The sequence below is a fragment of the Phoca vitulina genome, unplaced genomic scaffold (assembly GCF_004348235.1).
Source record: "Phoca vitulina isolate PV1807 unplaced genomic scaffold, GSC_HSeal_1.0 scaffold4, whole genome shotgun sequence".
Lineage (NCBI taxonomy): Eukaryota > Metazoa > Chordata > Mammalia > Carnivora > Phocidae > Phoca > Phoca vitulina.
This window is the reverse complement of record NW_022589707.1, coordinates 17,925,526-17,938,054: the sequence shown is the minus strand read 5'-3', so window position 1 is coordinate 17,938,054 and position 12,529 is coordinate 17,925,526. Positions and strand designations below refer to the sequence as shown.

The window sequence follows — 12,529 nt, the reverse complement described above, 5'->3', positions numbered from 1 at the left end:
TCCCAGGACTTCTTTCCTCTGTGTTCTGCCCAGACCTGCACATCCTTGTTTAGGCTGTGACTGTCCATCACCAGGACTATTGGACGGGCCCTGACTGACCTTTCTCCTTTCTCTCTCCTGATCTCCAGCCCTCCTCACACTTCCACCAAAGGAATCTGCTTGAAACAGGTACCTGAGCAATACCCTAGATGAAAAGCACTCATGAGTAATTCTATCCTACAGCTAGGATAAAGCCCAAACCCCCCAGCACAGGAGTTCCTGGGAACAACTTGAAGACCTTGCATGACGTGACCCCAGCCTATCTCTTTAGCCTCATTGGCCATCACTCTCCCTCTCACTTACTACCTTCCTTCCTTCACTCCAGCTACCTTGATCCCTCCCCCGCCCCCATGGCTTGAACAAAGGATGCTTGCCCTAGATCCTGGAATGGCTTGCCATCTTATCTTCACAAGGCTGATAACATCTTGCCATTCAGGTCTCACCTCAAATGTCACCTGCTTGGAGAAGTATTCTGTGACTGCACAGCCCACTTGCCACCCTCCCGGCCAATACCACCTGCTCAGCCTTTCACATTCACTCCCTTGTATTTCCCGTAAGCACACCTCAGCATCTGGAAGTCTCAGTTCATTTATATGTTTCCTTATTTAGTGTCTGTCTCCTCACACTGTAGTGTAAGCCCCATGAGCACAGACCTCATCTCCGTTCCAGTTCCTGGAAGGGTGCCTGGCACACAGGAAGCCTAAAGTCAGACCCCTCCACAGCGTGCCACCCATTTTCACACGCCTGTCCTTCCTCTGTGTATATGTCTGCTCTAGCATTGATCATATTATATCTTCTATTGAGCAGTTATTTCCAAAGGAAATGATTAGAGGAAAAGGAGGATCTATCAAAATATGGTAGTGAGGGGTAGATGAGGGAGGGGTATATGGTTATAAAATGCTCATTCAAGTTTCAGCATAGAAGATTTATGCATCTTTATTAAAACCATCCCTGATGTTTTGTTTTTTGATCCTGCTATTAACAGGATTCTTTAAATTTCATTTTCCACATGTTAGTTTATATAAAAGAATACACACACACACACACACACACACATATGGATAAAAAAAATTTTTATATTGACCTTGCATCTATGGTTTTGCTAAATTGAGTACTTAATTCTAAGTAATTTTTAAAATGCCAGTGGTGGTTCTATGTACATAATCATGTTAATCTGAAAATAAAGAATGTTTCATTCTTACATTCAAAATATGTACATTTAATATCACTATTATTTTTAAGCACATGATATAGAAGGTAAAGCATCAAAAAATCATAGCTGCAAGAGCTATGCAGGATATGGGGGACAATTATGTTGTAGGGGACATGGGTTGAAATAGTGAAAAAAACTGGCTGTCTTATATCAGTGTATTACGACCCATCATCTTCACTACATGTTAAGTTCCTGGAGACCAGTATCATTTCTTGCTTATTTCTCTATATCCCACCAAGCCTACTAAAGTGTGCCCATACTAGAAACTCAATAAATGTTTTTAAATAGAATTCAAATACCCCAGTTTTGGGCACATTGCATATGGCCAAAAAATACATGTCAACTCTAAGAACCAATGAGTCCACACAGGTTTGTTGAATGATCAGTGTATGCTCAATCCTGTTGAGAAACTAGTAAGAGACATGAAGAAATAGAAGATACTCTGATCATTATCCACACAGAAAAACTTCCTTTCTCAGGTCATGATAAAACAAACACACCAAGGAAAACATTTCCGTGGTTACCTGTACATTTCTTTATATGACTGTTCCTCTTTCCATGTGATCCTAACTTGCATCCAAAATTCTCCTCCCAAAATTCTGCAAACCACACATTTCTTCGATTATTGGCAAGAGTTCGGCTTCTAAAATAGCGATCAAACCCTATTTCAGAGAAGAAAGGTATGATTTTAATATTCTTTCAAAAGCAAAACCAAATACTGTCAGAGCTTTTGAATGGATATTATGTTATGTTGCAATCATTGCATGAGAAAAACAAAACAAAACATATTAACAAATGGGGGGAACCAGTAGCCCAGAAATCAGTCTTCCCTCATGGTCAAAGCCAAGGGTATTACCGCCCTCACTGTTCACCATTTAGGCACCTGGCTCAGCAGATGAATGGAACAGGAGAGCCTGTTGTTGGTGTCATCCTCACAACCTCCTCCTCTCCTCTACATCGCAGCCACCAGCAACCTTCTCCTAGATATTCAGAACCAACTCACACTTTTCTCATTCTTCTCTCTGTCTCCTAGCAGGAATCAATGCTCCAGGTTTCTATGCTTCTACCTGCCTCAAAATGTACCTGTCCTATATGTTCCATTTTCAGCTAATCCAATAACTAATCAGCCCTGATGTAATCTTATGGGGTCATGGGTAATGGGCCAAAGTGTCAGCCTGCTTAGGGGCCCACCTCATCGAAGGGAGACCACCTGGAACTTATGCCTTACTCCAAAAGATAATGGGGAAGATAGGAACTTCAGTCACTGCTAAGACCATTGGAAAGGCTATCTGGGAGACAGACTTTCTTTCAGGGAGGCTCCATATCTTTGCTGTTGCATTAATTTATCTGTAGGGTCAGCCCAGCCTCACGTCTCCATTTTTTACATAGCAGCACTCTCCCCTCCCCATGACAGTGCTGTAATCATCATCTGTGCCATAGAAATATGCAAGGTGAGAGAGCAACATCATGGAAATAGCTAAGGCCAACTCTAACTCTCTTTTTTTAAGAAAAAAATCTTATGGGTACTCTTTTCTAATGAAAAATATATGCTGGGTTAAATAGTTATTGTCTTGGTAATTCTACCATCAGAATTAAAAATTCTATCCAGAGTCATCAACAATGGGTTCATTTCATCCTATGCTGATACTCTGGTTTTGCCTTTGAGTTTTGATTCAGTTGGAATGAAACAAAGTTTCTACGGCTTGTCCTTACCATCAATTGATGCTCTTTTGGGCAAAATCGTCACAGCCCCTTCTGCAATCTCCTCCTGTTGATAAACAGGTGCTATTTTGGATCCCCAACTATCTGAGCCAATCCAGAGAAAATGACCACTTTGGTTTAATTTCTTTGCTGCTTCCAATATCCTCCTACAGGAATAAAAAGAAATAAAACACACCATATTTATCAAGAAACACTATACTTAGGAATGTTACAAGACCAGTTATATCAAATTATATGCACTCAGTAAGTCACTGTTAAACAATTAGTCAATCACTAACTGTCTGAGTCTTATCATTTCTAAAGGAAACATATTAGAGACTTTTACTCCAACACCTGTTAATCAGCCTCATCCTTAACCTCATTCACATCATTCAGTCTATCATCCTTACTGGTCTCATTTCTTTCAGTTCTCAGGTTTTACTCTATAGCCATTTCAGAGTTAGAAACTAGAAGGCTGTTGTGTCTCTGCAGCAGAAGGAAGGCAGTCTGTAATTGCATGAGAATGCTGCAATTCCTGTGAAATCTCACAAGATTTTACATTGTACATGAAATATGTTAAAAAAAAAAAAAATGTGTGTTGCAAATGTGATCCTACATCAGGAAGAAAATTTAATCAGCACCTGATGTCATCTTCATTGGCAAACATAATCACCGCCCGAGCATTAGGTGTTTCTAGGAGGCGTCTGATAATTTTTTCAAATTCTCCAGGTCTTGGTTCACGTGGGATTTTCTGTGATTGAGCAATGCAAACACCACCTATTTTAAAAAGAAAGAGAGAGAGAGTGACTCAGAAAAAGCACTTATTTAATTAACCAACTTAATGAGGTTAGCTACTTTATAAAAACATATGATTCAATGCAATATAATGTTTTTCAAAACGTGTCATTCTCACCTATTAAAAGTAAACATGTTTGTTCACATTACAGTATATATCAAATAAATGACATCAATTATGTAATCATACATCAGGATTATTGTTTTATTTTCCAAGTGTCAACATTATTTTTGTGGATATCTATAATAAAACCAAAGGGTACAAAATGTGTAATGAGAGTCAAGGAGTGCAAAGAAGAATGACTGTTTTGATTCATTTGATGTAAGTTGAAAAACAAGTGCCTGGATTAATAATATGAGTATGTGTTATAGGTGAGACCACTTACTAGGTAAAAAGATCCTTTTCCTATTAGTTTCCAATTAGTAGACCTCCTTTAAAGTTAATTTCATTTTACAGCTCATAGTATTACAGCAAAATTTGTATGCATCAGCAAAATGGTATGTTATGAGACAAGTGGTATTTGAGACTATTTGAGACACAGACAAGTCCCAAAGATTCAAACCCTCAGTTGACATTTTGTCTCCACCAAGAAAATCAAAATGGCAGAAATCCCATCCCATTATCATACCAAGAAAAAAAAAAAGAAAAAGAAAAAAAGAAAGAACTCTTCCTTTGGCGTTTCCTCTAAGGCAATAAGAGACCAAAGAGAAAAGTTTAGAAAAGGTCTCTGCCGCCTATCAGGGTTCCTCAATCTCAGTGGAGTAGAGAGAGAACATATTCTAATATTAGAAGAAAAAGGAATATTAGGCTTAAATAGGCTTTTTTTGAGTCAGATGAGAATTAAATCACCATTTATAACATTGCTTCAGTAAGCAAAGGCATCTTTACTTCTAAACAACTGCCAATACATTCAATCACCCAAACATTACTAGGTACTATTATATGTTATGTATTGGGCTGGACATTGGGAATACACAATCTAATCCAGGAGTTACCATCTAGTCTGGGAGACAGGCATCCCAATAAATTATCATAGAATATGTGATAAATTTTAGAATTAAGAGGCTATACCTACGCAATGGGAACACAAAGGAAGGAGTAACTCAAGTGCTTGAGAGAGCTGGATTTTAAAGAGCAAATATGTATCCATCTAGGGACAAAAGTGGGACATTTCTGGTAGAGGCCCAGGTATGAAAGAACCTTGTTTGATCATGGCTTATGGTCAAGACCGGCTAGGGCTGAGGTTGGAGAGAATAGCCAAGCCCAGCTTGAGAATGACTTTGTTAGACATGTCAAATAATTTGGACTTTATCTTGAAAACAATGGGAATCCACTGAAAGTTCATAAGTAGGAGAATTACATGAGTTTTATGCCTTAGGAAGAAACCTCAGGTAGCCAAATAAAGAAGAAATGTCTGGTAGCCAGAGAATGGGTGTCTAGTGTGCTGTGATCAGACTTACCATGTGTGGTAATAATGTACGATAACAGTGCTCAAGTACTGAAGTTTATATCTCTTATAAGTTAGAGCATGGTTAAAGTTATCCCTACAATAGCAATGTTCTTACTAACCTTTTTAGGGATGAGAATTGCCCTTAATCCACAGACAGAGCCTAGAGATAGCTAGCCTACCAATATGCCATTAGTAGTTGTGATGATTGATTCATTCCTTCATTAAATATTTATTGCATGCCCACTATCTGCCAGATACTGCACAGGGGCTGTGGATACAATGATGAATATAAAAGACACAGTTTCTGCCTTCAGAGTTTAGAAACGTTGTAGGTGAAATAGGCTTAACATAGAACAAAACAACAAAAATAAGCATATAATCATAAATCATGGCAAGTCCTATGAGGAAGAGCAAGGGCATTTAATTTACATTGAGGAGTGCTCAGGAAAAGTCTCCCTAGAGAGGTGTTGAGGTCAGAAAGAAGAGAGAATGGGTGAAGACAGCATGAGAAAGGGCAGGAAAGAGCAGGGCAGGACAGAGCAGGGCAGGAACAAGTCAGCAGAGCTAATGAATGAGAGGGAGAGAAGCATGAGATGAAGATGAGAGGAAGACAGGGGCCAGATCATGCATGGCTTGTTCAGGTCCTGTGGAAGATGATGAATAATTAAAGTGCTTAACTGCCTCACTCAGTGTTTCTGCTTCTTCACTCTTTTAAGTAGCCCATAGAAATATGTCTTATCTGTGAACACTGCATTTCATGGAAGAAAAATGGAGGAGGGTTGCTGATGCACAGGACAACCTGGAGTGGAAAGAACAGGAGGCATTGAGGTCCATGAGGAGGTTCCTGGAAGAGGCAACGGAAAATGATGCCTAAGATAGTGCTACTGGGGCTGAGGAGGAGCCGGCTGAGCTGTTAGAATTTGAGTTAGAATCAGTGAAGCTTCATACTATGTTTTTCCAGCTTTATTGAGGTAGGAGTTACAAATAAAAATTATATATATTTCGGCTGTACTGATTTTATCTAAGTAGTGAGGTAACGGGAAACCACTAAGCGTGACACTAAGGTTTTGGCCTTTGTGACCAGTTTGTGTGACACCCCCATTAAACAAGCAAGCACCACAGGAGGGTGTGCAGGTATGTCGAGGAGAAAAGAATGATTTTTGATTCAGGACAGGTTGTCTTTGAAGTACCCATGCAACATCAAACTGAAGAAGCTGATCTGGAGCTAAAGAGAGAGACGGAAAATGTGATAACAATTTTGTCAGGTGCTGATGCAGTCCGTAGTTGAAGGGTTGGGAGTGAACAGATCACTCAGAGGGAATATATATTTATTTATTTTGAATTTATTTCTTTGAGAGAGAGAGAGTAAGAGGGAGAAGCAGACTCTCCGCTGAGCAGAGAGCCCAACATGGGGCTCGATCCCAGGAACCCTGAGATCATGACCTGAGCTGAAGGCAGACGCTTAACTGACTGAGCCACCCAGGTGCCCCCCAGAGAGAATATTTAAATCAAAGACAGGAAAAGGTGAATGATGGAGCTCTGAAAAACCAGGAGCTTTGGAGAGGGGGCTAGCAAATGCAAATGGAAAAAGCAATCACATATTTTGAGGAGAAAACTTTTGAGACAAAATCTAGTGGTAAGTTAAGGACTACCTAATGTTTTTAAAAATCAAAAAACAAATAAACAAAAAACTGATGAGTGGAAGCATTAGGTAACTGTAGAAATGTGAGAACAAAACTGTAACACTCTGGGGAACAATAGCTGTTTTAAAATCCAACTGCCCTTTTAATTAAATTGCTGTGATTACTTAAGCATCCCATTAAAGACATGTCATATCCTAAGTATCATTCTGAGATTATTACTGACTCCATAGCTGGAAGAAATGAAGGCTGAAAAATTTTATTATGACTATTTCAGATGAGACAAACAGGCGATCCAGACATAGTTTAGTCTGAATTCATTGATTTATTCATTCACTACGGATCTATCGAACTTTTTGTTTGTAAAAAACTGAGTAGTTAGGTCAGATTTTTACACAGTCTAAATCCATTTCATATTTTTTATGCCTCTGCCATATTTGTCAGCCTGGTCAATTTGTGTTTTCCTGGAAAGAGGGACTATACAATTAATTTATTTCAGCTGAACAAATACTTATGGAGAATCTGTTCCACATGGCATTTTACTGTTTGATGCCTTATGGATATTTTATTAAACTGTGGACTGCATTACTTCTCAAATGATTGGAGCTAGAAGATTAGGATTCTTTTCTTAGCCCTGAAACTCATTCACACTTTTTATCTTCACATCAGTCAAAAAGTCCGACAGTTAATCCATTCATAAGCACTCATAGTCTACTATGTTTCAGGAGTTACATTCAAAGATTGCCTGTCCTCAGCATCTTGTAATATAATTGAATGGCGAGATGTACACATAAGAAAAGCCAGATGAGAATGTAAAATTATCTAATGATGAAAGATGATTGCATAGGCTATATCAAAATGCAGTAATAAATGTCATCACCCCCCGAAATGGTCCTATGACATCAAAAGAAGTCATTATATACTGTTAGGGTTTGGTTAAAAAAAAAAACAGTAAAATTTAGTCAAACATTCATGCTTCATCAAAGATATGTTTTCCTTTAATACCTATACCTACAATGCCTACAGTACCTTTCCTACATTATCTAATGTTTTCATTTTTAAAGAGAGTCTGACTTGATTTAGACTCCTGGCATGAGCAGGAGGAAAAGGAGTTGCCCTCTATCAAAGAATATGTCTATTGCATCCATTTTTCCATATCTCAACCTGAAAGAGTGCTGATTGTATCCAATTCAAGGGACACCGACCTTCCTATTCTGTAGGCTTCCCAGTTCTGCAAGAAATAATTTCTTTTTTTTTTTTAAAGATTTTATTTATTTATTCATGAGAGACAGAGAGAGAGAGAGAGAAGCAGAGGAAGAAGCAGGCTCCCAAGGAGCAGGGAGCCCGATGCGGGACTCGATCCCAGGACTCTGGGATCATGACCTGAGCCGAAGGCAGACGCTTAACCATCTGAGCCACCCAGGCACCCAAGAAATAATTTCTAAAGCTTAGCACTTTCCTAAAGCACAGGAAAAGAATGTTGCATGGAGGAATTTATAATTGGCTATTTTCTGGAATTTACTGTCTGATTTTCTTGTGTACATTTTTTTTCTTTTGATTATTTAATGATAATTGGAAGATCATTTATAGAACTGAACACTTTATGTGCATTTCACAACACACAAGACTGTTCTTTCTCAGTCTCATTCACTGATACCTCACTGGTCCTAATGGCAGGACTCTAAGACTCGTATTATCACCATATATCTGATGAGCACACTGAGAAACAGGGGTATCAACAGCTAGCAAGAGGCTGGGGCCCAAGTTCAGAGCCATGTCTGTCTGACTCCAAGTCTAGACTTTTTCCATCATCTTGCTTATCCACAATTGACCATACCTGTTGCTTAATGGTTAAATAGATACAAATGATTGATGAATAAAATAAAGCAAATTTACAGATTCATTAAAAAACCCAGCAGGTTGCCCCTTATAAATCAATTGACAGCTATACAAACACAGTACTTCTATTGAGTATTAAGAACTTAGGATACTTAGAATCTATGCAGATTTCTTAGAACTGACTTAAACTTCTTCAGCATATCACCAGTCCACCCTCAAAACTTTCCAATTATCCCTACAAATACATGTCTTCAGAAAGACTTTCCTGGAGTCCTTCATATTCCACTTCTACTTTGCATTGCAGCAACCACGATAATTATATTCTTTTGTTATTTTTTTTCTCACCTTAGACTATAAACTGCATGACTACTGAACCTTGTCTTTCACATTTACCACCATACCCCATATCACCTATCACTGTGTTTGGCACATAAAGACTTCAACAAACCTTTGTTGAGTGAATAGATGGAAGACTTATATTAGGCACTGCTGGCATAGAGAAATAGAAATGAGACAGTTCTGCCTTCAAACACCTCTCAGTCCAGTAGAGAAACAAAAGGATGCACGTAGTTATACATTAAAAAATAAGTGACGTAAAAGAAGAAAAAAAAATGTGGACCCTGATATTTCAGAGGAAGTTGTCGCTGAAATGGGTCTGCCTCCCAAAACAGTTTTATCAGATGCCAAGAATTAGAATACCACCTTAGCCTTAGTTCATTCATCTGTAGGGTGGCACAATAATTTGCTCTCTTTGATTCAAGAGGAAATTTGTAAATAATTCCATTTCATAAGAAAATTCCATTTTTTAAGATTTATTTATTTGACAGAGAGAGAGCGCGAGCACAAGCAGGGGGAGCGGCAGGCTGAGGGAGAGGGAGAAGCAGGCTCCCTGCTGAGCAAGGAGCCCAGTGCGGGGCTCAATCTCAGGGATCATGACCTGAGCTGAAGGCAGACACTTAACCGACTGAGCCACCCAGGCACCCCTCGTTTTGTAAGTTTTATCTCTTTATTTCATGGGTGAGTAGCCTGATGCCTCAGGTCTAAGAGATGAAAGATATGTTCCTTTGTGTTGATTTGCCAGTGCAAAAAGATATTGGAGTGAGGAAGAAACCAGACTTGGCATCAGAAGACCTAAAAGTGGATTCTGTATGACCTGAGACAAATCTCTCACCTCTCAGTTTCCTCATTTCTGTAACAAGGTTCATAATAACCATCTCCCAGAGATGTCAAGAGAATCAAATTTAAAAGGGTATTATGATAAAGGTCTATACAAATGTGGTACATTATTGTGGCTAATAAGAATCATCATCATGACCAGATAAGCACCATCACCACACCTGACAGGGGAGAGAGTTGCTGCTCAGACTTAAAACATGGGATTGTTAATCGATCATATTCTTGAATCCTTCACCACTCTTTTGTATAATATTATCAAATATCGGAAATTCTGAGAAGTGATACTTGTGCATTTGTCTATGCCATAAATAAGATGACTAGATTTCACTTTTCACCTATTATTGGTCAACACAATGTGATTAGGGCAATTTCAATGTGAGAGAATGGGAAAAGTTACTTACATTCTCCTCTTCAACCCCCCAATTCCTACCCTAAAGATCCAAGTCTCTTTTCAAAGGGGGTCCATAAGTATTTTGAAGATCTGGGTTGAAAATTAGAATTTAGGGTGCCTGGGTGGCTCAGTCGTTAAGCGTCTGCCTTCGGCTCAGGTCATGATCCCAGGGTCCTGGATCGAGTCCCACATCGGGCTCCCTGCTCAGCGGGAAGCCTGCTTCTCCCTCTCCCACTCCCCCTGCTTGTGTTCCTGCTCTCGCTACCTCTCTCTCTGTCAAATAAATAGGTAAAATCTTTAAAAAAAAAAAAAAAAGAAAATTAGAATTTAACTCTTTAAAAGAATAGTACAATAGTAAAAACTATGAAACTATTAATGGTGCCAACTATTAAGCAGCAAAGGCTACTGTGAAAACAACCACACATTCTGTTTCATTTAACATTAGCCTATAGATTATTAAGAAGCTGGAGTCTAAAGTGTCCAAGACAGTGTTGTTACACTGGTAACAGCAGGTTGGGATCCTCAGGAAGCAGACCCTTAGGAGGAGTTTGAAATGCATATTTTCTATTGGCCTCCATCCTATGGAGGGTCAAGAAAGGAAGCAGCACTGAGCGGAGAAGTCCAGCTGGCTGTGGCCCAATGACAACCTCCCAACACCACAGGGAGCTCTGACTAGAATGGCTCCCAGAGTTGTTTTCAATTAGACCATTATACATTCCACATTAATCAGTCATTGAATGTGGGCCCCATCTTGAGGTAGCAGGGTAGGGGTGGGGTTAGAGATTGGGCAATGCAGCTCCCTGCAGCCAAGCAATCCTTCAAGGGCTGGTAGAGCAGTCCTAATGGCAAAGCCAATGGGTCCTTCGCTGAATGGAGATCTGAAGGGGCACTTACCATTTGTACAAATTAAAATTTATAGAGAAATGAAGATACCGTATCTCTAAAATGATACAATACATCAAATAATTAACAAAATTTTATTGTTTAATTTCAAAACTCCTCTTCAAAGAGAACTTATTGCACAAAGAAAGGCAACCTCTATAAAACACAGCACAAAACTGGAATTATAGGCCAGCTCAGACAACAGAACTAGGATCATAAAGCTCCCTGGTATTTTAATAGGTAAGTTTTTTTAAAGCAATCTGAAAGGATAAAGTATCACGTTTTTAGTTGCTGCTTATTTTTAAGAACAAAAGCTCTATTAATAATGTGGAAGGAGAAAAATAAAACAAGAAACAATGTCACAGCACTAAGTTCCAACTGTGCTGAAAATCAAGAAGGATTAAATTATTAGGAATGAAATTACTTACAAAGCTGTGTATAGAATATTAAATATGATTTTTTTAAAAAACATGATTATTACCAGTGTTGGTTGGTTCACAATTTCCGTCAAGTTAAGTTCTAAGTATATCAGGTCAAGTCTCTGGTTGTATAAACTGTTAGATCTGCATGACAGACTTTGGTTTGGTGCATAAACAAATCAACAAAGTTACCATTTTATCAATTGTCAGAATGACTAGACTATTGGTAAAAATTGGTCACAATTTTTGATTGACCATAAAAAACTTGCCTATAACTGACCATTTTTGGCCAAATAAAAATGTGACTTAGTCAGTCAACCATTATTTATTTCTTATGAATGTTCCTTCAGAAAATAGCAATGAACAAAAACCAAATAACCAGTTTTTGTTTTTTTCTTAAAGACAATAAAAACACAAACTCTTCAAAGTGTCCAGATCCTAGTTCCAATTCCTGCGAGGGGAGGAGTTTCCCCATCACCATGAACCCATTCTCCTGACACCAACTGGGTGTTCTATAATTCAACTCAATTCTGACACTATCTACCCAGAGACAGCATCAGGTCCCACAGGTTTAGGGTTCAGTCCTACAAGACTGCTCCCCCACCCCACTTTAGGCACCAGTCACAATCCAGATTGTTAACTCTACTTCAGACCAACTGGCTATAAATCAGAAGTTCCCAAGGTCCCTCCTTGGGATCAATTAATTGGCTTGAGCAACTCACAGAACTCAGAGAGAGAGATCACAGATCACCAATTCATTATAAAACTATATAACTCAGGAACAGCCAGATGGAAGAGATGCATAGGGCAAGATATGGAAAAAGAGCCCATGCATGCCTTCTTTGAGTGTGCCACTCTCCCACTCTCCCCTAATCTCTAGGTGTTCACCAATCCAGAAGCTCTCCAAATCCTGCCTTCTGGGGTTTTATGGAGGCTTCATTACATAGGCCTGGTTGATTAAATCATCAGCAATTGGTGATTGA

At 39.0% G+C, this 12,529-nt stretch overlaps 1 protein-coding gene across 6 annotated transcripts in view; it reads right to left on the bottom strand.

The window, feature by feature from the left end:
* Positions 1–12,529, bottom strand: part of GRM8 (glutamate metabotropic receptor 8) — a 732,634-nt gene that overhangs the window by 385,926 nt on the left and 334,179 nt on the right. For all 6 annotated transcript variants that reach the window (XM_032401638.1, XM_032401636.1, XM_032401639.1 and 3 more), the window contains 3 exons: positions 3,595–3,730; positions 2,966–3,120; positions 1,777–1,914 (listed from right to left, as the gene is read on the bottom strand). In XM_032401638.1, the coding sequence (XP_032257529.1) occupies positions 1,777–1,914; positions 2,966–3,120; positions 3,595–3,730 (429 nt within the window). The remainder of the gene's footprint in view (positions 1–1,776; positions 1,915–2,965; positions 3,121–3,594; positions 3,731–12,529) is intronic.